This window comes from Pristiophorus japonicus, chromosome 8 (assembly GCF_044704955.1).
Source record: "Pristiophorus japonicus isolate sPriJap1 chromosome 8, sPriJap1.hap1, whole genome shotgun sequence".
Classification (NCBI taxonomy): Eukaryota; Metazoa; Chordata; class Chondrichthyes; family Pristiophoridae; genus Pristiophorus; species Pristiophorus japonicus.
In genome coordinates, this window is record NC_091984.1 from 95,532,970 (window position 1) to 95,557,298 (window position 24,329).

Consider the following 24,329-nt stretch of genomic DNA (forward strand, 5'->3'; position numbering starts at 1 on the left):
ATGTTTCTCTTACAAAATAGTCCAGTTAAACAAGATCACCCCTGTGCCTCAGTACAGGACTGTTTTTGATTTTCACCCCATCTCCCATGTACTGCCCCTGAATTTTGAAAGCATATTTAAGAGCAATCATTTTGCAAATAGAAGATTTGATTTCCATCACAAGAAGCTATCTATTTTAAATCCAGGAAGTGGCCCCCTACCTGCACTGCCACATTTTGTTTCCGTGCATGTTCCAAGTTTTTCTCCTGATTGTTTTTCTTTGGTTCAGTCTTTCTCTTATTGCTGTCTCTTTTTACATCCATTTTGTTCGCAATATCATTTCCTTTGTTATAGTCCCATCTTTCCTTCATGCCTTCTTTCTGATGATGATTCCGATTCTGTTCCCGTGGTTTAATATTCTCCTTGAAGGTAACCAGTTTCTCGCCACTTTCTGAACTGTTACTCTGAGTCTTGCCTGAAGACAAGACAGATTTTAGACCCTGACCAATCTCAATGCTACCGGGTTCTGAAAAGGGAGGTTCCAACAGGATCAGGCCATCCTTTGTTTCAGAAGAATCCTCATTAACCAATTCTGGGATGTCAGTTACAAAAAGTAGTTTTCCTTCTTCATTTTTGCTCTGGATAAGTCTGAGAAAGTAACAAATTGTGAGCAAATACTTACACAGAACCTGCTTCAGTGGTGCTAAAAGGGTTAAATTACAAGGACAGGTTGCATAGACTAGGCTTGTATACCCTTGAGTGTGGAAGATTAAGGAGTGATCTAATGGTATTTAAGACGATTAAAGATTTTGATAGGGTAGAATAAAAGTAACTATTTTCTCTGGTGGAAGAGTCCAGAACAAGGCATAACCTTAAAATTAGAGCTAGCTCATTCAGGGGTGACATCAGGAAGTACTTCGTCACAAAAGGGTAGTGAAAGTCTAGAACGCTCTCTCCCAAAATACTGTTGAGGCTAGGTCAATTAAAAATGTCAAAACTGAGATTGTTCTTGGGCAAGGATATTAGTTAAGGGTTATGGAACCAAAGTGTGTAAACAGAGTTAAGATACAGATCAACCATGATTGAAGGATCTAATTGATTGGAGGAACAGGTTCTAGGGGCTGAATGGCCTACACCAGTTCCTATGTTTAGCAAAAGTATCCTTTTTTGTAATTTATGTACTCAATAAAATTCACAAACTTTGAATAAATCTTTATACAACAAATCCCCAACTTGTAGATTTGAGACACATTTAAGCAATTAAAGAAATTTGATTTCCCAGTGCAGCAGCACTATAAACCCGTTTAAGTGAAAGCAAGAGTGGCTAAATACAAATGTTACTTCTAGGAACAACTAGATTTGCAAAGTTTGTTAAAAGTACTAAAAGCATTAATGTAGTCTACACTCTTCTGATTGTTCGCTTCCTGCACTGGATCTCTTTGCTGAGGTTTTTGTGCCAAGTTGGTCCCCATATTGTCTTCATCTGAAAGTTCTGAGCTTCAACGTTCAAGAAGGTGGGGACAGCTGTTTAGACATAAGCTGGCCACACCTTACCTCCTGCTGAATCTGGAAGGCACTTTACCATTTAAAAGAGACTGAGATGGCGAGAAACAAAAAAAAAACCCATGTGGTAGTACATGCATTCGTCTTAAAGGGATGTGTCCCCAAGTGATTTTGTCCAGAGATATTCTATTATATGTGATGGTTGAACAAATGAATTGGGCTCTCAGTTCCAAACCCATGTGGGGCAGTCTGAGCTCCAGTGCTTCATTGCAGCACTAATTGGGAAAAGAAATATCTGCGCCCAGTTCACAGCACTAGTTAAAAAGTCTAGTTTTAATATAAATACCATTTCATGCCCAAATCTCTCACACCTTCACCTTGTTATGACCTACAATTTTGATGTTACAATTTGTGTACACAATCTTTTACTGCTTGGCAATCCAGCATAAAATTCTGAAGTGTGACTTTTATAATGATGCAACCTACATCCAACTGTATTTTTTTTGCCTGTTTTCTCGACCCTCCCTTCCTGCAGGCACTGACACCTTGCTGGGATGTGATTCCATCGCCCTTTAATACCTCAGCCTATTATGAGCCTTGACAGAGAATATTAGAAGGCTTTTTGACTGCAACAAGCCCAATGCTGTCCTTGACCACTGTCCATAGACATGCAATTCCAGCAGAGGTAGCTGGACAGTGATCAGGATCAGCAAACTTGAACCCCGGCACTGAGGCCAATTGCAAACACCTCAGACCAGGTAACTCAATGAAAACCAGAGATCAAACTAAGAATCTTCCTGGTCTGTAAGGCTCAGACACCATTGGATAAACTTGCTGAGTCATCAGGGAGCAGCCATCATTTTGTTTTTGAAAATATTAAAAAGAAATTAAAAAGTTAAAATACAATTGATTCCAATCTTCTTTCCTTGGTTATAACCACTGTCAGCCAATCAGGACATTGAATTTGTTCATATAAGTACACTGACTTTTAAATCCTTGTTTCAGTTACAGTATACCTGGAATGATTTTCTGCTATCCACTTTCCCAAAGCAAGCAATCGCTGATGGCGTGTCCTTAGTTGCTGCCCTTCCTTGTCTCCCACTATTCCTTGGTGCCCGCTCGAGAAATCCAGATTTCTTTACAAGAATGAAATACATCAACGTATAGAGCATCTTGAACAGATTCATTACACAGAACAGAAACAATGGAAGTAAATTTTAAAAATCCTCACAGCAACATAAGTAATAAATGTTAACCCAAATACAGCAATCAGATAGCTTCAGCAAATGGAAAACATTTGTAAAAATATAATGGCCCAGAAATCCCGGTCGGCTGCTTTCCACAGGCGATCGGGTAAAAAAAAACGTTTAAAAAAATGCGCACTTACCTTATCCTGCTGCACCCACACGAGTTCCCAGTCCTGAGGCCGCCTCTGACTGCACATCGCAGCGCGTGCACGTCAGGACGTGCGCAGGGCTGGAGCCACATGGCTCTGGGCAGCCAATCAGGTAAAGTATGTTCTCATTCATAATAATGGGAACTCCGTAAGTTGGAGTTCCCATTATTATGAATGAGAAACAGCCCCCAAAACACATAAAACCAATAATAAAAATAGAATACATATTTTTATTAATTTAAATTAGTTATTTATGTATTTAAAAAATATATATTTTTCCAAATTTTAAAAATGTTTTTAAAATTATAGTTTAAAATAAACTTACCGTAGTGGGGGAGGGTTTTTAACAATAAAATGTGTTTTTATAATTTTATTTTAAAATGTTTGTGTATTTTAAAAATCATGTCTGTAAAAGTAGGCTATAAGCCTGCTTTTCTCAGGCGCAAGAGTTTTGAGGACATTTGCTGGGCAAGATATGGATAAATCCCTCAATCTTGCCCTTGCAAATGTCCTCGCTCCCAAGATATGGAAGATCTGTCAAGCTCCAGCTTGATAGATCGGAAAAGCCGGTTTTCAGTGCATGTGCATTGTGCGCCGAAAAACAGCTTTTTCGATGCCTTTCCGGGTCCACACGCACTCAGAACGGACCCCGGTAGGCTGGAATTTCTGCCCCAATGTCTTACAACCATGCAAAGTAACAAGATGGGTGTAACATAACTTTGGGGTCCTATTTCTCTCAATTTTTTATCTGAAAATAATTGAATTTTAAGACTTCTCTGCCACTCATCCTCTTCAAAGTCAGAAAAGCATTAGAACACAGTAGCGTTAATAAGTTCAAAAGAGTGAGGTACAAGTAGAGATATACAGGTACAGAAAAGGAGTGTGTGACTAATGGTCAACAAGGTAATAGGAACCTAGTGAATGCAAGGAAGAAGGAACCACAGAAACTCGTTCTGTCCAACAGATACGATTTACTACCTGTAGAGATAAAGAAGCTGTTGGGAGGTGAACAGAATGCTAACGAAGGCACAAGGCAACATGGAGCAGGGGGCAGAGAACATACAGAATAGAAAGGTTGGAGTTACTAGGGATTTATAATTAAGAGGATAGAGAGCATCCCCTGCAGTCACAATCCAGAGTCCAGGAAGGTGCGTTACCCACCAGGGTAAGGGATATCTCGTATCGGCTGGAAACAAAAAGGGAATGGAGGAGAACCATTTGTTGTGATCCATGTCGGAATCAACGACAGAAGAAAGAACAGGGAGGAGGCCCTGTTGAGGGAGTATCAGGAGAATCAGCTAGGCGCTAAATTAGAAAGCAAGACCTTGAAGGTGGCAATCTCCGGATTACAGCCCGGGCAATGTGCTAATTAGCATAGGGATAAATAAATCAGGAAAGTAAGTATGTGGTTGAACGACAAGTGTGCAAAGGAGGGCCCCTTTTCATAAGATACTGGCACTAGTATTGGGACAGAAAGGAGCTGTGTCGCTGGGATGGACTGCATCTGATGCTTGCAACGACTAAGATCCTAGCAGAAAGGACGAATAGGACTAGAGAAAGGACTAATCAACCAAGAGGGAGGAGGGTCCGGGTAGAAAAAATAACCTAAAGATAAAAAAACAAGGGGATAAGAGAAAAGAAAAGGTCTGAGTACAAAAGTATAATATAAATACTCTGAAAACAGAAATAGGAAACAATAATAAAATACCTGTCAAAATAAATGAACAATGAAAAATAAAAATATATGAAATTGCCTCTATAACAATGTGCAGAGCATTGGAATCAAAAGTGTGATAAGTCAAAAAATGAGAAATACACCATGGGTAGGGTAAGGACACAAATGCAGACAGCATAAGAAACAAAACAAATGAGCTAAGCATAAATCCAGCTTAAAGGATATGATCCGGTAGCCATTACAGAAGCCTGGCTGCAAGCGAGACATGATTGGGAGCTAAATATTCCAGGCTATAGGATCTTCAGAAAAGGACAGGGAAAGTGGTAGAGGAGTAGCAGCAATATTGATAAAAGAAAAGACATCAATAAGGATGAAACAGGCAATGGAAGCAATATGGGAGAACTAAGGAACAGTAAGACTCTGGTGGGAGTTGTCTTTTCACCTGTAGACAGTGGTAATGTAGTGGGGAATTGTATAAATATGGAGATCAGGGAAGCATGTGGCAGAAAAAATGTGGTTATAATGGGAGATTTTAATTTTCACAGACTGGGAGAAGCAAAATAGCTCAAGTCATCACGCCAATTAAATTCTGGAATGTATTTCGGGAGGTTTTTGGAACCGTATGTTTTAGAACCGACAGGCGATAAGGCCATACTAGATTTAGTGATGAGCAATGTACTAAAATTAGCTAATAATCTGACTGTAAGGGAGCATGTTGCAAATAATGACCATAGTATGATTGAATTTAATATTTGGTTTGTGACTCTTGCTACTCCCTCGCAAACCTGAGTTTTAAATTTAAGCAAGGCAAATATCAAAAGGATGAGAAATAAATTGACCATAGTAAACTGAGCTGAGCTGTTAATGGGTAAATCAACAAATAGTGGGAAGTACTCAAAGAAGCACTTGGTACAATACAAGACCAGTATGTTCCCCTAAATGGCAAAAGCTTCACTTGTGTATTTAAGCAATCATGGTTAACAAGGCAAAGGCAAATGCAAAAAAAAATGGAATCCAGCAGATTGGGAGAACATAAAAAAAGGATGCAAAAAGGAGTATGAATAAAAACTTGGGAGAGATATCAAAACTAACAGTAAACATTTTATAAATGTATTGAGAGGAAGAGAAAGAGTGGTGAGGGGCACATTAAAAACAGATGCAGGTGAGACTATAATGTAGGAAGGAAATGGCAGTCTTGTTAAATCTGTTTTCACTAGAAGAACAGGACAAAATACCAGAGATACTAGAGATCCCAAAATAAGTCAAGGAGAGGAACTTGGTGGATTTAATATTAGTTTAAAAAATGGTAATGGAGAAAATAATGGGACTGAAGGTTGACAGATCGCTAGGACCTGATGGTTTCTAGCCTCAAGTATTAAAAATGCAGGTAGGGAAACTACAGTTGAGATTGTAATAATTATCCAAAGCTATTTAGATTCAGGAATAATACCCTTGTATATCAGAAAATTGCAAATGTCACTATTATTTAAGACAGGAAGGGAGAAGGTATTTAATAAGGTTCTGTAGAATAGATTATTAGCAAAAAAGAGCACGTAGAATTGAAGGTAACCCGAGGACACAAGTTGAAAATTGGTTGGGAGGTAGGAGACAATAGGGGTAAAGGTAATATACTCTTGATTGGCAGGATGTGACAAGTGGTGATCCCCAGGGATCTGTACCATATATATCATTGGCTTGGTTGAAGGAATAGAGTTATAAATCCAAGTTTTCAGATGACACTAAGATAGGAAGAACAGTAAGTTGTTGGGAGTACAAAGTTAGTAGATGGGAGTACAAAGTTACAAAAAGGGACAGAGACAGATTAACAGAGTGGGCAAAACTGTGGAAGATGGAGTTTAATATGCGAGAATGTGAGGTCATCCACTTTGGATCCAAGAAAAACAAATCAGAGTATATCCTAAATGCCGAAACTGCAGAGGAGTAGAGGAAATTGGATGTCTAGGTACACAAATCACAAAGATAGAGCAGAGGTACAAAAAGTAATGAACAAGGTCAATGTTGGCCTTTATTTCAAGGAGGTTAGAATACAAAGGGGAGGAAGTTATGCTTCAATTGTAGAGCCTTGGTCAAACTGCATCTGGAGCATTGCATTCAGTTCTGGTCACTGCACTTCAGGAAGGATATGTTGGTCTTCGAGGGGGTGCAGTGCAGATTTACCAAAATGATTCTGTGGCTTAAAGGGTTAAATTATGAGGACAGGTTGCTAAACTTGGGTTGTAGTCCCTTGAGTTTAGACTGTTGAAGGTAATCTAACAGAGGTGCTTAAAATGATACAAGGATTCGGGAGAGTAGATACAGAGAATATTTTTCCTCTAGTGGGGGAATCCAGAAAAAAGGGGACACAAAATTGGAGCAAGGCCATACAGTAGTGAAATCAGGAAACACTATCGCACAAAAGGCTAGTGGAAATGTGGAATTCTATGTTCCAAAAGAACTGGTGCCGGGTCAATTGATATTTTCATGACTGAGATCACAAATCTTTATTAGGCAAGGGTATCAAGGGATATGAATCAAAGGCAGGTAAATGGTGTTGAGATATAGATCAGCCATGATCTAATTAAATAGCAAACAGGCTTCAGGGGTTGAATGGCTTCCTCCTGTTCTTAAATTCCTATGAGGGATCTGAATTACCTTGTGTACAATCTGAAACTACCTAAATTAATGACCAGCTCTAAATATGATTAAATTCAACTCGCATTCTTTTAGACTCAATAATTCGGCCAAACAAGCTTCTCCTGATGCCATTATAATCACAACCATTTCCTTTTACACTAAGACAAGTTTTGAGGGTGTCACCAGAAAGATTAAAGGTGCAACATGTCATGGCACATCAATCATTGAAAGTTGGCATGCAGGTACAGCAGGCAGTGATGGCGGCAAATGGCATGTTGGCCTTCACAGCGAGGGTATTTGAGTATAAGAGCGGGGAGGTCTTATTGCAGTTGTACAGGGCCTTGGTGAGGCCACACCTTGAATATTGTGTACAGTTTTGGTCTCCTAATCTGAGGAAGGACATTCTTGCTATTGAGGGAGTGCAGCAAAGGTTCACCAGACTGATTCCTGGGATGGCAGGACTGACATATGAGGAGAAACTGGATCAACTCAGCTTATATTCACTGGAATTTAGCAGAATGAGAGGGGATCTCTTAGAAACATACAGAATTCTGACTGGATTGGACAGGTTAGATGCAGGAAGTTTCCAATGTTGGGGAAATCCAAAACCAGGGGTAACAGTCAAAGGATAAGGGGTAAGCCATTTAGGATCGAGATGAGGAGAAACTCCTCCATTCAGAGAATTGTGAACCTGTGGAATTCTCTACCACAGAAAGTTGTTGAGGCCAGTTCATTAGATATATTCAAAAAAGGGAGTTAGATGTGGCCCTTACAGCTAAAGGGATCAAGGGGTATGGAGAGAAAGCAGGAATGGGATACTGAAGTTGCATGATCAACCATGATCATATTGAATGGAGGTGCAGGCTCGAAGGGCCGAATGGCCTACTCTGGCACCTATTTTCTATGCTCATTCAGATGGTGACTTACTTCCTCAGCATTTCTAGCATTGTGTGTATATAAAAAGTTTATAAACCTAGCTTTGGTCCTTCTGAACCCTGATCTAACAGCAACAAATTAACAGAAGTACCATTCTGGAATCAATGAATCACATGCAATAAGATCCTAATCTACATTATTTTCTTTTATAGCTCTTGTATATTAAAACGACAGCTCCAGGAAGTGGTTCTTTTTCTTTAAACTCCAGCTCCATTGTTAAAACTGGTAGCAGACAGGATGGACAAGATGGAAAATGGACAGGGCCAAACACACCTGCTCCTTGCTGTATAGCATATGAACCAGTTTCAACATCGCTCACCTATAGTTTCTCCAGTAACTTAAGAAGTTATGGGAGTGAAAGCAACTGGCTTAAAGATATAATTAAAAAGAAAAACTACATGTATGCAAGCACAGCAGTTCTGCACAGTGCCCCTTTTGTTAAAGATGCCTAGTAGCTTTTAAACTGTCAGTAGAAGGAACCAAAGTCAAAGTGACACCTTTTGTACCTGCAATATTAGAAAAATACACAAATTAACTAGAGAGTCCTGTCATTTTTTAAAAACAGATCTGGTAGACTCCAAAACACTCCGACAGTTCCAGTGATTAGCTATTGATTAATGTAACCATGCACTGCCCTTTCTCACCACCATGCCAAGGTTGGTAACCAAATCTGCTAAAATTCCAAACCTGTTATCACCGTTAAGACATATGAACTTTTGAAATGAAGCTACCTCCCTGGCAGCAGATTCTCCAAGCGAAGCAAGGTGCCTGCAAGGTCTTTATAAACATCAATAACTTGTCCAGAAGGGAAATAATCTAAGAAAACTGATTTCACGGTTAGGATTTAGAATTCTGCTAAAGCATTCTTTAAAAAAAAAGACAATTCGTATGGTTGCCAAATGCCATTTAGATTAACTTTACCGATGGAATGCTACTACAACAACGTGCACTTGTATTGTGCCTTTTAAGTAGAAAGATGTCCAAAGGCATTTCACAGAGATCCAAGGGGAAAAAACAGCGCAAGGTAATGAAGGAGATAGGAGAGGTTATCAAAAGCTTGATGAAGGGGTGGGTTTTAAAGGAGGAGACGGAGATAGAATGGTTTAAGAAGAGAATTCCAGAGTGTTGTGTTTACATAACTGAAGGCACAGTTACCAATGGTGGAGCAAAGGAAGGTGGAGTGCACAAGAGGTGGGAATTAGAGGACCGGTGGGCTGCGAGGACGGATTGCACCACTGGATGAGCTTCGAGAGAAAGGGAGGGGCAAGGCCATGAATGGATTTAAACACAAAGGCCCCAAGTTTCCACACGCTACAAAACGGGCGCCCATCCGAGCTGGGCGCCCGTTTTTCGCGCCGAAAACCGCGCCTGAAAAAAACGCGCAATTCTGGAGCGCCCTGCAGCTCCATGGCAGCTTGGCGCGGCGCCCAGGGGGGTGGAGCCTACCACTCGCGCCGATTTTGTAAGTAGGAGGGGGCGGGTACCATTTAAATTAGTTTTATTCGTGCCGGCAACACTGCGCGTGCGCGTTGGAGCGTTCGCGCACGCACACGCACAGTGTGAAGGAAACATTGGCACTCAGCCATTTTTGTAGTTCTTTGTAGCTAAATTTTTGAACATTTTTTAATAAAAGCACATTGCCCTTCCATGATCAGCACTGAGGCTTCTTGCAGCAGTGAGAAGGCTGCAGGAAGCCTCAGAAGTTGAGGCAGCCATTTCCGACGGCGGGGGGGGGGGGGGGGGGGGGGAGGCCGTCGGGAAACGACTGCCTCAACTTCTGAGGCTTCCTGCAGCCTTCTCACTGCCTCCACCCCCCCCCCCCCCCCCCCCCCGCCGTCGGGAACAGCTGCCTCCTCCTCCCTGCCTCCCGCCACCTGCCCGTCGGTCGGTCAGGCCTCCCTCCCTCCTGTTCACGGGAACGACGCCACACCGCTGAGCTGACTTTAAGGCTTCCACCTCAAGTGGAAGGCTGCTTGCTGCCTGCTTACTACCTGCCTGCCCCTCTCTCCCTCCCGTTCGTGGGAACGACGCCACACCGCTGAGCTGACTGAACCTGCCTGAAGCACTTTCACACAGGTAGGAAGATGGTTTATTTAATCTTTTCTTTGCTTATAAATGTTTATTCAGGTTGGATTTATTTGTATAATATTTGTATAAGTATAAATAAGGATTTATTGTAGAATTTAATGAGTTCCCTTCCCCCCTCCCCCCCACCTCGTTCTGGACACCTAATTTGTAACCTGCGCCTGATTTTTTAATGTGTAGACAAGGTTTTTTCAGTTCTACAAAAATCTTCACTTGCTCCATTCTAAGTTAGTTTGGAGTACGTTTTCACTGTGGAAACTTTGAAATCAGGCATCAGTGGCCGGACACGCCCCCTTTTGAAGAAAAAAATCTGTTCCAAAGTGAAACTGTTCTAACTGACTAGAACTGCAGAAAAAAAAATGTGGAGAATTGTGATTTCTAAGATAGTCTGTTCTCCATCAGTTGCTCCTAAAAATCAGGAGCAAATCATGTGGAAACTTGAGGCCATAGATAGGAATTTTGAATTTAAGGTGCTGGGGAAGTAAAAGCCAATGTAGCTCAGATAGGAAAGGGGTGATGGGCATGCAGGAATTGGTGTGCGATAGGATATGGGCAGCAAGAGTTATAAAAGAGCTGAAGTTCACAGAGGGTGCAGAATGGAGGATTGCACTGAAACCACTGGTGTGGAAGTAACAAAAGCATGAAAGAAGGTTTGGAGAGGCATAGATGGGCTGATGTAGGGATAGAAGCAGGTAATGTTAGAGTTTAGAAGTAGGCATTTGTGATGGAGAGGTTATGGGGCCAGAAACCAGGTTGAAAACAACTCTTCATGATTTTGAGCATTTAAATTAGAAGATTTCACAGTTGGAAGATATTAACTGTGTAGTTAGATCACCAGAATATGATCAAACTTTATAGTTTAGAGCAACCCCCAAGTCAGAAGGTTAACTGTTGTGTGCAAAAATGTTTTTGACTTAAGATAATGTGGAAGATAAAGTAATGAAAGCAGTGCAATTTTGCGGGCTGCACCACAGAGCCGGGATCAGTATCCTCGCGGGAAGGTTTGCTAGTGCTGTTGGGGAGGGTTTAAACTAGCTTGGCAGGGGGATGGGAACCAGAGAATAGATTCAGTGGGGAGAGAAGCAAAGCTGGAATTGGGCAGCAGAAAAGTAGAAAGTGAATTTGGAAGACAGTGGAAACAAGGGCTGAAAAATCGACAACAAGGGAACTGGCACCAGTAAATGGTATATACTTCAATGCAAGGAGTATAGGCAATAAAGCAGATGAGCTAAGAGCACACAAGAACATAAGAAGTCGGCGGCCATTTGGCCTCTCGAGCATGCTCCGCCATTCAATAAGATCATGTCTGATCTGATCATGGACTCAGCTTCACTTCTCTGCCCACTCCCCATAACCCTTTACTCCCTTATCACGCAAAAATCTGTATCTCCACCTTAAATATATTCAATGACCCAGCCTCCACAGCTCTCTGGTTCAGAGAATTCCCACAGATTTACAACCCTTAGTTCTCCTCAACTCAGTTTTAAATAGCTGGCCCCTTATTCCAAGATTATGTCCCCTACGAGTGGAAATAACCTCCCTGCATCCACCGTGTCGAGTCCCCTCATTATCTTATAAGTTTCAATATCACCTCTCATTCTTCTGAACTCTAATGTGTATAGGCCTAACCTACTTTCATAAGTCAACCCCCTCATCTCCAGAATCAACCTAGCGGACCTTCTCTGAACAGCCTCCAATGCAAGTATATCCTTCCTTAAATACGGAGACCAAAACTGTACGCAGTACTTCAGATGTGGCCTCACCAATATCCTGTACAGTTGTAGCAGGACTTTTCTGCTTTTATACTCTATCCCCCTTGCAATAAAGACCAACATTTCATTTGCCTTCCTGATTACTTGCTGTACCTGCATACTAACGTTTTGTGTATCATGCACAAGGTCTCTCTGTACTGCAGCACTTTGCAATTTTTCTCCATTTAAATTATAATTCTATTATTTTTGGCAAAGTGGATAACTTGACATTTTCCCACATTATACTCCATCTGCCAAATGTTTGCCCACTCACTTAGTCTGTCTATATCCCTTTGCAGTTTTTTGTGTCCTCCTCACAATTTGCTTTCCCACCCATCTTTTGTATCATCAGCAAACTTGGCTACATTGCACTCGGTCCCTTCATCCAAGTCATTAATATAGATTGTAAATAGTTGAGGACCCAGCACTGATCCCTGCAGCACTCCACTAGTCACTGTTTGTCAACCGGAAAATGACCCGGACAGATAAACACTTGGCAGTACGATATTATAGCCATTACTGAGACATGGCTGAAAGGAGGACAGGTATGGCAGCTCAACATTCCTGGATACAGGGTTTTCAGATGGGATAGAGAAGGGGGTAAAAAAAGATGGGGGTCACAGTATTAATTGAAGAAACAATTACAGCTGTGAGAAGGGACGATATGTTAGAGGGGTCATCAAACAAGGCCATATGGGTTGAATTGAAGAACAAAAAAGGGTCGATCACACTACTGGGAGTGTACTATACACCCCCAAACAGTCAGAGGGAGATAGAAGAGCAAATATGTGGGCAAATTGCTGCGAAGTGCAAAAACTATAGAGCTGCAATAGTGGTGGATTTCAACTACCCCAATATTAACTGGGAAAAAAGCAGAGTGAATTTCAGAGGGTGCGGAATTCCTAAAATGCATTCAGGAGAACGAAGAGAGGCAAGTGGAAGGGGCATCAGTGGGAGAGCATTTTGGTGCTAGTGATCATAATTCAGTAAGACTTAGGGTAGTAATGGAAAAGGACAAAGGTGGACCAGGAAAAAAGTTCTCAATTGGGGTATAGCCAATTTTGCTGAGTGGAGATGGGATTTGGCCAAGGTGGACTGGAATCAACTATCTGATGGTAAATCTGTGGGAGGCATTCAAGGAGGAGATCCTGAGGGTATGTTCCCTTTATATAAAAAAAAAAGGTGGGGCTAACAAATCTAGAGCCCCCTGGATGTCGAGGGACATACAGGGTAAGATAAAGTAAAAAAGGGAAATTTATGACAGATTCCGAGAACGCGATACTGCAGAAACTGTAGAGGAGTATAAGTGCAGGGGTGCAATTAAAAAATATATCAGGAAAGCAAAGAGAGAGCATTAAAGAATGTTGGCAAGTAAAATCAGGGGAAACCCAAAGATGTTTTATAAATACATTAAGAGCAAGAGGATAACTAGAGAAAGAGTGGGGCCTATTAGGGACCACAAAGGAAATGTGTGTGTGGAGGCAAAAAACGTAGGTATGATTCATAATGATTACTTTGCATCTGTTTTCATAAAAGAGAGGGGCGATGCAGACTTTGCAATGAGGGAGAAGGAGTGTAAAATATTAGACAAGACAAACATAGTGAGAGAGGAAGTATTTAGCAGCCTTGAAAGTGGATAAATCCCCAGGCCCGGATGAAATGTATCCCAGGCTGTTAAGAGAAGCAAGAGAGGACATAGCAGAGGCTCTGACTATCATTTTCCAGTCCTCTCTGGCTACAGGTGTGGTGCCAGAGGACTGGAGGACTGCCGATGTTGTACGTTTGTTTAAAAAAGGGAGAAAGGGATAGACTGAGTAATTAATTAATTACAGGCCAGTCAGCCTAACCTCAGTGGTGGGAAAATTATTGGAAAAAATCCTAAGGGGCAAGATAAATCTTCATTTGGAAAGACATGGATTAATCAAGGACAGTCAGCATGGATTTGTTAAAGGAAGGTCATGTCTGACTAACTTGACTGAATTTTTCGAGGAGGTAACCAGGACGGTCAATGAGGGCAGTGCGTATGTTGTAGTGTATATGGATTTTTAGCAAAGCTTTTGATAAGGTCCCACATGGCAGACTGGTCACGAAAATAAAAGCCCACTGGATCCAGAGCAAAATGGCAAGTTGAATCCAAAATTGGCCGAGAGGCATGAAGCAAAGGATAATGGTTTTTGTGACTGGAAGGCTGTATTCAGTGGGGTTCTGCAGGGCTCTGTGCTGGGTCCCTTGCTTTTTGTGGAATATATCAATGATGTGGACTTGAATGTTGGGGGTATGATTAAGAAGTTGGCAGATGACACTAAAGTAGGCTGCGTGGTTGATAATGAAGAAGAAAGCTGCAGATTGCAGGAAGATATCAATGTACTGGTCAGGTGGGCGGAACAGTGGTAAATGGAATTCAATTCGGATAAGGCATTGACAGTCATTTTCCAACATTCTATAGACTCTGGATCAGTTCCAATGGAGTGGAGGGTAGCCAATGTAACCCCACTTTTTAAAAAAGGAGGGAAGAGAGAAAACAGGGAATTATAGACCGGTCAGCCTGACATCGGTAGTGGGTAAAATGATGGAATCAATTATTAAGGATGTCATAGCAGCGTATTTGGAAAGAGGTGACATGATAGGTTCAAGTCAGCATGGATTTGTGAAAGGGAAATCATGCTTGACAAATCTTCTGGAATTTTTTGAGGATGTTTCCAGTAGCGTGGACAAGGGAGAACCAGTTGATGTGGTGTATTTGGACTTTCAGAAGGCTTTCGACAAGGTCCCACACAAGAGATTAATGTGCAAAGTTAAAGCACATGGGATTGGGGGTAGTGTGCTGACGTGGATTGAGAACTGGTTGGCAGACAGGAAACAAAGAGTAGGAGTAAATGGGTACTTTTCAGAATGGCAGGCAGTGACTAGTGGGGTACCGCAAGGTTCTGTGCTGGGAGCCCAGCTGTTTACATTGTACATTAATGATTTAGACGAAGGGATTAAATGTAGTATCTCCACATTTGCGGATGACACTAAGTTGGGTGGCAGTGTGAGCTATGAGGAGGATGCTCTGAGGCTGCAGAGTGACTTGGATAGGTTAGGTGGGTGGGCAAATGCATGGCAAATGAAGGATAATGTGGATAAATGTGAGGTTATCCACTTTGGTGGTAAAAACACGAAGGTAGAATATTATCTGAATGGCGGCAGATTAGGAAAAGGGGAGGTGCAACGAGACCTGGGTGTCATGGTACATCAGTCATTGAAGGTTGGCATGCAGGTACAGCAGGCGGTTAAGAAAGCAAATGGCATGTTGGCCTTCATAGCGAGGGGATTTGAGTACAGGGGCAGGGAGGTGTTGCTACAGTTGAACAGGGCTTTGGAGTATTGTGTACAGTTTTGGTGTCCTAACTTGAGGAAGGACATTCTTGCTATTGAGGGAGTGCAGCGAAGGTTCACCAGACTGATTCCCGGGATGGCGGGACTGACTAATCAAAAAGACTTGATCAACTGGGTTTGTATTCACTGGAGTTCAGAAGAATGAGAGGGGATCTTATAGAAACGTTTAAAATTCTGATGGGTTTAGACAGGTTAGATGCAGGAAGAATGTTCCCAATGTTGGGGAAGTCCAGAACCAGGGGTCACAGTCTAAGGATAAGGGGTAAGCCATTTAGGACCTAGATAAGGAGAAACTTCTTCACCCAGAGAGTGGTGAACCTGTGGAATTCTCTACCACAGGAAATTGTTGAGGCCAATTCACTAAATATATTCAAAAAGGAGTTAGATGTAGTCCTTACTATTAGGGGGAATCAAGGGGTTATGGTGAGAAAGCAGGAATGGGGTACTGAAGTTGCATGTTCAGCCATGAACTCATTGAATGGCAGTGCAGGCTCAAAGGGCTGAATGGCCTGCTCCTGCACATATTTTCTATGTTTCTATTTGAGGAGGTCTAACAAGGCAAGGGGATACACATTAAATGAAATGATACTGAAAAGTGAAGAGGAACAAAGGGACCTTGGAGTGCAGGTCCACAGATCCCTAAATGTAGCAGGCCAGGTATATAAGGTGGTGAAGAAGGCATATGGAATACTTGCCTTTATTAGTCGAGGTATGGAATACAAGAGCAAGGAGGTTATGCTTGAACTGTACAAAACACTGGTTAGGCTGCAGCTGGAGTACTGTGTGCAGTTCTGGTCACTACATTACAGGAAAGACGTGATTGCACTGGAAAGGGTGCAGAGGAGATTTACAAGAATGTTGCCTGGACTGGAGAATGTTGGCTATGAGGAAAGACCTGATTGAAGTGTATAAAATTATGAGGAGCCTGGATAGGGTGGATGAGAAGGACCTGTTTCCCTTCCTAGAGGAGTCAACAACCAGGGGGCATAGATTTCAAGTAATGGGGTGGGGGGAGGGGGGGGGGGGTTAAGAGGAGATATGAGGGGAAATTTCTTCACCCAGAGGGTAGTGGGGGTCTGGAACTCACTGCCTGAAAGGGTGGTAGAGGCAGAAACCCTCACCACATTTAAAAAATACTTGGATGTGCACTTAAAGTGCCGTAACCTACAAGACTACGGACCAAGAGCTGGAAAGTGGCGTTAGGCTGGATAGCTCTTGGTCGGCCAGTGACACGAGGGGCCGAAATGGCCTCCTTCCGTGCTGTAAATTTCTATGATTACGATTTTGCAACACTGGAATAAGATCTGCTAGAGATATTCGTTCTGATTCTTATACCATTTCACTCAATTTAGTGAATTAATTATTGTTCCACCAACAAAACACAATGAACTCAGACAATGTTTAAAAAGAAACACATCAAGATATAAAATACTTGAATCAAAATGTATATGCAGATCACAAAGTTTACAACTCTGTCACTGACTTCTACTGTTTCTTGCTTAAAAATTAAAGTTTTGAGACTGAAGTAGATCAAGGTGTATAGAAACATAGAAAATAGGTGCAGGAGTAGGCCATTCAGCCCTTCGAGCCTGCACTACCATTCAATAAGATCATGGCTGATCATTCATCTCAGTACCCCTTTCCTGCTTTCTCTCCATACCTCTCGATCCCCTTAGCCGTAAGAGCCATATCTAACTCCCTCTTGAATATATCCAACGAACTGGCATCAACAAAGCTCTGCGGTAGAGAATTCCACAGGTTTCTCCTCATCTCGGTCCTAAATGGCTTACCCCTTATCCTTAGACTATGTCCCCTGGCTCTGGACTTCCCAACATCGGCAACATTCTTCCTGCATCTAACCTGTCCAGTCCCATCAGAATTTTATATATTTCTACGAGATCCCCTCTCATCCTTCTAAACTCCAGTGAATACAGCTCCAGCCGATCCTGTCTCTCTTCATATGTCAGTCCTGCCATCCCGGGAATCAGTCGGGTGAACCTTCGCTGCACTCCCTCAATAGCAAGAACGTCCTTCCTCAGATTAGGAGACCAAAACTGCACACAATATTCCAGGTGAGGCCTCACCAAGGCCCTGTACAACTGCAGTAAGACTTCCCTGCTCCTATACTCAAATCCCCTAGCTATGAATGCCAACATACCATTTGCCTTCTTCACCACCTGCTGTACCTGCATGCCAACTTTCAATGACTGATGTACCACAACACCCAGGTCTCGTTGCACCTCCCCTTTTTCTAATCTGCCGCCATTCAGATAATATTCTACCTTCGTGTTTTTGCCACCAAAGTGGATAACCTCACATTTATCTACATTATACTGCATCTGCCATGTATTGCCCACTTGCCTAACCTGTCCAAGTCACCCTGCAGCCTCTTAGCGTCCTCCCCACAGCTCACACCGCCACCTAGTTAGTGGCAGCTGCAAACTTGGAGATATTACACTCAATTCCTTCATCCAAATCATTAATGTATATTGTAACTAGCTGGGGTTCCAGCACTGAGCCCTGCGGCACCCTACTAGTCACTGCCTGCCATTCTGAAAAGGACCCATTTATCCCGACTCTGTTTCCTGTCTGCCAACCAGTTCTCTATCCACGTCAGTACATTACCTCCAATACCATGTGCCTTAATTTTGCACACCAATCTCTTGTATGGGACCTTATCAAAAGCCTTTTGAAAGTCCAAATACACCACACCCACTGGTTCTCCCTTGTCCACTCTACTAGTTTCATCTTCAAAAAATTCTAGAAGATTTGTCAAGCATGATTTCCCTTTCACAAATCCATGCTGACTTGGACCGATCCTGTCACTGCTTTCCAAATCATCTTTAATAATTGATTGCAACATTTTCCCCACTACTGATATCAGGCCTATAATTACCCATTTTCTCTCTTCCTCCTTTCTTAAAAAGTGGCGATACATTAGCTACCCTCTAGTCCATAGGAACTGATCCAGAGTCGATAGACTGTTGGAAAATTACCACCAATGCATCCACTATTTCTAAGGCCACTTCCTTAAGTACTCTGGGATGCAGACTATCAGGCCCCAGGGACTTATCAGCCTTCAATCCCATCAATTTCCCTAACACAATTTCCTGCCTAATAAGGATTTCCTTCAGTTCCTGCTTCTCACTAGACCCTCAGTTCCCTAGTATTTCCGTAAGGTTATTTGTGTCTTCCTTTGTGAAGACAGAACCAAAGTATTTGTTTAACTGATTCACCGTTTTTTTGTTCCCTATTATAAATTCACCCGAATCTGACTGCAAGGGACCTACATTTGTTTTCATTAATCTTTTTCTCTTCACATATCTATAGAAGCTTTTGCATATAAAGTATGAATCCAGACTGCTAAGATACATTAAAAAAAGTATTTCCATAGGTCAGTGAGTGCATAATTTAGAGGTTAGAAGAATTTGTTTTAATGCAAACAGTTGCTATGACAATGAATGTTCTACCAGAAACAGAAGTGGGAGCAGAATCCATAACAGCTTTTAAAAGGGAAGTGGATAACTATTTGGAAAAAGAGAAAAGGTATGAAGAGCAGGGAAATGAAGAAAGAGTTGGGAAATGGGATTAAGGAAATGACTCTTTCAGAGACCCGTCGCAGGTGCAATGAGCAAAATGGTCTCCTCCTGTACTGTAAAATCCTACGATTGAAGTCAGGTCAGATGCACGGAGGAATTGCATTTATGGTGTGAAAAGTAACAAAGCCGACCTTAGAAAAAAGTTCTGTACTCGTGTTTCAAATAATCCATTGAGAAGGTAGCAGATTAAAGCTGTGGGGATGGAGAGTTGTTCAAAATGCAATTCGATTTTAGTCAGGCTGATTTGGCATATTAGAGGGGTGAGCCTGGATGGTCCCAAAGGCCCTTTTTCTCTTCCTTTTCCTCCACATTATTTTAAAACTAGTCACAACAATGTAGATTCCCTTTAAAAGGTCCAATGCCTATCATGTGCATTTGTCATTTTACAAAAAGCAATTGTTTTACCTTAGTGAAGGTCTGAGTGCAAGGAACCCCTGCAGTTCAAATTCTTCAGGAAGAGGAGTGGCTGTAAAGGAGGAGATGGGGAAGAGTGTGGGGGGGGGGGGGGGGGGAGAGGGTGGGGAGGAGGAAAATAAGACAATTAGTATTTGGCAAAAATGTACACAAATTAGAAATTTAATTTTTTTTTGGACAGTTGCAAAAATGTGTCCTCATTCTGTTGAGAATTTCAAACATGAATGTTAGTTTATTTAACAAATTCACCCAGTAATTATGGAGTTATGTTTAGTGACAATGGATAACCATGCTCAAGTCCTACTTAATCTCCTCCTGCATTATACTTCATGGATGCAACTAATAACAATGTTGCCAAAACCAACTCTTCAAATAGGAACTACCAACAGATTTGGGAGAGAGGCTCTTCCACATAGATTTCTCAGTTTCAGAACATTCATAAGAAACAGGAGCAGAGTAGGCCATTTGGTCCCTCGAGCCTGCTCCGCCATTCAATAAGATCATGGCTGATCTGATCATGGACTCAGCTCCACTTCCCTGCCCACTCCCCATAACCCTTTACTCCCTTATCGCTCAACAATCTGACCATCTCCACTTTAAATATGTTCAATGACCCAGCCTCTACAGCTCTCTGGGGCAGAGAATTCCACAGATTTACAACCCTCTTAGAGAAGAAATTCCTCCTCATATCAGTTTTAAATGGCCAGACCCTTATTCTGAGACTATGTCCCCTAGTTTTAGGATCCCGTGAGTGGAAATAGCCTTTCTGCATCCACCTTGTCAAGCCCCCTCATTATCTTATATGTTTCAGTAAGATCACCTCTCATTCTTCTGCTTCTGAACTCCAATGTGTATAGGCCCAACCTACTCAACCTATCTTCATGTCAACCCCCTTATCTCCGGAATCAACCGCATGAACTTTCTCTGAACAGCCTCCAATGCAAGTATATCCTTCCTTAAATACGGAGACCAAAACTGCACGCAGTACTCCAGGTGTGGTCTTACCAATACCCTGTACAGTTGTAGCAGGACTTCCCTGTTTTTATACTCGATCCCCCTTGCAATAAAGGCCAACATTCCATTTGCCTTCCTGATTACTTGCTGCACCTGCATACTAACTTTTTGTGTTTCATTCCCAGGTCCCTCTGTACTGCAACACTTTGCAATTTTTCTCCATTTAAATTATAATTTGCTTCTCTATTTTTTTCTGGCAAAGTGGATAACCTCACATTTTCTCACATTATACTCCATCTACCAAATCTTTGCACACTCACTTAGCCTGTCTATATTCCTTTGCAGATTTTTTTGTGTCGTCCTCACAATTTGCTTTCCCACCCATCTTTGTATCATCAGCAAACTTGGCTATATTACACTTGGTCCCTTCATCCAAGTCATTAATATGGACTGTAAATTGTTGAGGATCCAGCACCGATCCCTACGGCACCCCACTAGTTACTGTTATCAATCCGGAAAATGACCCATTTATCCCGACTCTCTGTTTTCTGTTAGTTAGCCAATCCTCTATCCATACTAATGTATTACCCCCAGCCCCGTGAACTTTTATCTTATGCAGTAACCTTTTGTGGCACCTTATCGAATGCCTTCTGAAAATCCAGATACACCACATCCACTGGTTTCCCCTTATACATCCTGCTCGTTACATTCATGAGCTTAGAACATCCAAAGTTGCTCATGTATGGTTACTGACAAACTCTTCTATAATTTGGACCTAATCATCAAGGAAATTTTTTTTTTTTTTTTAAAAAGAGAGCCAAAAGGAAAGTAATTCCAGTCAGGATCAATATTCCTTCAGACCTTCTCCCTGGTTTCTGGTGAGGGAGAAGGAAAGGAGGGACTGTGCCACCTTGCATTTCATTTCACATTAACTTATTTTAAAGAAAAACATGGTCCAGTGCAGCAAAACTGCAAAGTTGGAGTGAAAACGGTCATTGGGAAGTTCTCGGGGATCTCCTACTAGCCAGTTCAAGAGCAGCATTGGTAGAGCAGCATTGCCTACCTGTCCCCTCATTCATAATGTGCTTGATCTAAGGATTAAAACCCTTGAAGAAAAATTAACCCAAGATGAAGCCAAGCAGAGTACGTTAAGAGAAAGTTACACCATTTTTGTCTGCAAGATTACCACAAAGGTTCCTCATGGATGAGTACTTGGCCCAACTCTGCAATACAGACATGTGTTTTTTCACATTTGTCACTGTCCAATAATTTAAAATCTGTCTGACCAAATGAAAAAACATACTGAACTAAAAGTACTTCCTCATCTTTCAATGAAAGCTCTTCATGCGCGATACAGTGCATCCATTTTTTTCCTTTAAGTTTAGCATTAATTATTCATCATTTCAAAAGCAAACAATCCTTACCATTAAAGCTGGACAGATCGTCTTCTTGTGGATGAAAACTGTTCAGCAATGATACAATCCAGGGCCAAATGCTGAGGGAAAAGAACAAAATTCTAGTGATAGGATATTTGAATTCTGAGTGTTGTACACCTTATTGTGGTCCAGACTGGTATGGCAGAATTCTGAGAGCAAGATGCCACCTTCTTGGCGGGTGTGCACTCCAGAAAGACCATGGGTGGAGGGGAAGAAAAAGAGATGCTTATCTCATCAAGTGGTACAATGTCAATGTTGAATTTATTGGCCAACCAGTGGGCAAATACATGGCAGATGAAGTATAATGTGGATAAATGTGAGGTTGTCCACTTTGGTGGTATAAACAGAGAGACAGACTATTATCTGAATGGTGACAGATTAGGAAAAGGGGAGGTGCAACGAGACCTGGGTGTCATGGTACATCAGTCATTGAAGGTTGGCATGCAGGTACAGCAGGCGGTTAAGAAAGCAAATGGCATGTTGGCCTTCATAGCGAGGGGATTTGAGTACAGGGGCAGGGAGGTGTTGCTACAGTTGAACAGGGCCTTGGTGAGGCCACACCTGGAGTATTGTGTACAGTTTTGGTCTCCTAACTTGAGGAAGGACATTCTTGCTATTGAGGGAGTGCAGCGAAGGTTCACCAGACTGATTCCCGGGATGGCGGGACTGACCCATCAAGAAAGACTGGATCAACTGGGCTTGTATTCACTGGAGTTCAGAAGAATGAGAGGGGACCTCAAAGAAACATTTAAAATTCTGATGGGTTCAGACAGGTTAGATGCAGGAAGAATGTTCCCAATGTTGGGGAAGTCCAGAACCAGGGGTCACAGTCTAAGGATAAGGGGTAAGCCATTTAGGACCGAGATGAGGAGAAACTTCTTCACCCAGTGAGTGGTGAACCTGTGGAATTCTCTACCACAGAAAGTTGTTGAGGCCAATTCACTAAATATATTCAAAAAGGAGTTAGATGAAGTCCTTACTACTCGGGGGATCAAGGGTATGGCGAGAAAGCAGGAATGGGGTACTGAGGTTGCATGTTCAGCCATGAACTCATTGAATGGCAGTGCAGGCTAGAAAGGCTGAATGGCCTACTCCTGCACCTATTTTCTATGTTTCTATGTCAGCATCAAGCACTGGCAAGTCAAGTGTAGCACAGACCAGATAAGGTCACAGTAGTATAGTGGGGTATGGTACTGGACTCTCAACCTGTTCAAATCACACCATGGCAAGTTGTGACTCCTGGGGTCTTACTCAAAAAGTTACCAGAAAAGCTGTTGGATTGTTATAAAAAAAACCATCCGACTCAGTAATGTCCTTTAGGAAAGGGAGCCTACCTAGACCAGCCTACACATAACTCCAATCCCATTCTGAATAAAGTGGTCCAGCAAACCACTCAGTTGTCAGAGTGACTATGGACGGGCATTAAATGCAATCCTGCCAGTGTCACTCACATCCCAAGAACAAATTAAAACATAAAAAATTACTGCACTTGTGAAATATTTTCTACATCATCCATCCATACAAATTTTCAGCTTATAATTTAACACTAATTTAAACAGAAATGCGAACAAAACTAATTTACATGAAAATGTGAACAGCTTTGTGCTGCACCTATTGGGAATACAGCTGACATTATCCAAACTCATTTCATATGGGACCTTTACAGCCAGTGGACAGAGGAGACTAAATAGTTATCCAAGTTCTAGAAGTGAAATAGCTGAAGACGAACTAACTGTAGCAGTCACCTCTAAGCTATTTTGTTATTAGTTGAAATAAGAGATGATTGCTAGTGCAAGAGCATGATGCTCCAAATGAAATAGTTAACTAACTACCAAAATGTTTGCACGCATGGTGAAACTTCCAATAGTTTTAGAAACTAATTTTTAAATGCAGGAATCAGAAAGGTACACTTAACTATTCAATCCATGAACCACAATTCTAGGTCTACTAATAAAACATGCCCACAAGAAAACTGTACATCAATGTCAGAAAATGGAGAGAAAAGCATTTCAGGTCTTTGGGTCACTTAAAAGGTTCACTATTCAATTTATTAAACTGTGCTTGTTCTTAAAATGGAATACTTACTACTGCCTTTCTTCTAATGCACTCTCCTGAAATACATTGGGTCTGAGTTTCAGCCAATCCAACGAAACTTTAACGGCTGGTAATGGGCATTCACCTAAGGTTTCTTTAAGATTCTCGTCCTGTAATGCACACTTGCACATGACTCCAAGAAAAGAAACTGGAAAATTGTGGGAGAATAGAAATTTTAAAAAATACATTATTCTGCCATCTTATGTTGATTTCATCTGAACACACATTGTATATTTTACATTAATCAAACTTGTCTGATCAAACATAAGCTACTCTTTGTGAAGTGATGGAATAAAGTGCTCCAAGTGGGTACAGCAAAGCCCAGATGTTCCCCTAAACCACAAGCCTCAAGGGCAACAGATCAATCAACTACATATACTTTCTCCATTTCCCAAACTATTCATAATCATGTTCTCAGAGGAAATTAATTGCAGATTTCCAGGGAGTCAGTTTCTAAGGAAGCCTGGCTTCATAGACACGGAGTCTTAAATTATG

General features: G+C 41.7%; 1 protein-coding gene across 6 annotated transcripts in view; it reads right to left on the minus strand.

The window, feature by feature from the left end:
* The window catches only part of smg7 (SMG7 nonsense mediated mRNA decay factor), a 149,654-nt gene that overhangs the window by 35,762 nt on the left and 89,563 nt on the right, over positions 1–24,329 (minus strand). For 5 of the 6 annotated variants that reach the window (XM_070887131.1, XM_070887129.1, XM_070887133.1 and 2 more), the window contains exons 10-14: positions 23,826–23,982; positions 21,729–21,799; positions 19,342–19,402; positions 2,499–2,618; positions 201–627 (exon numbers count right to left, since the gene is read on the minus strand). In XM_070887131.1, the coding sequence (XP_070743232.1) occupies positions 201–627; positions 2,499–2,618; positions 19,342–19,402; positions 21,729–21,799; positions 23,826–23,982 (836 nt within the window). The remainder of the gene's footprint in view (positions 1–200; positions 628–2,498; positions 2,619–19,341; positions 19,403–21,728; positions 21,800–23,825; positions 23,983–24,329) is intronic. The other variant, XM_070887132.1, reaches the window with a different exon arrangement.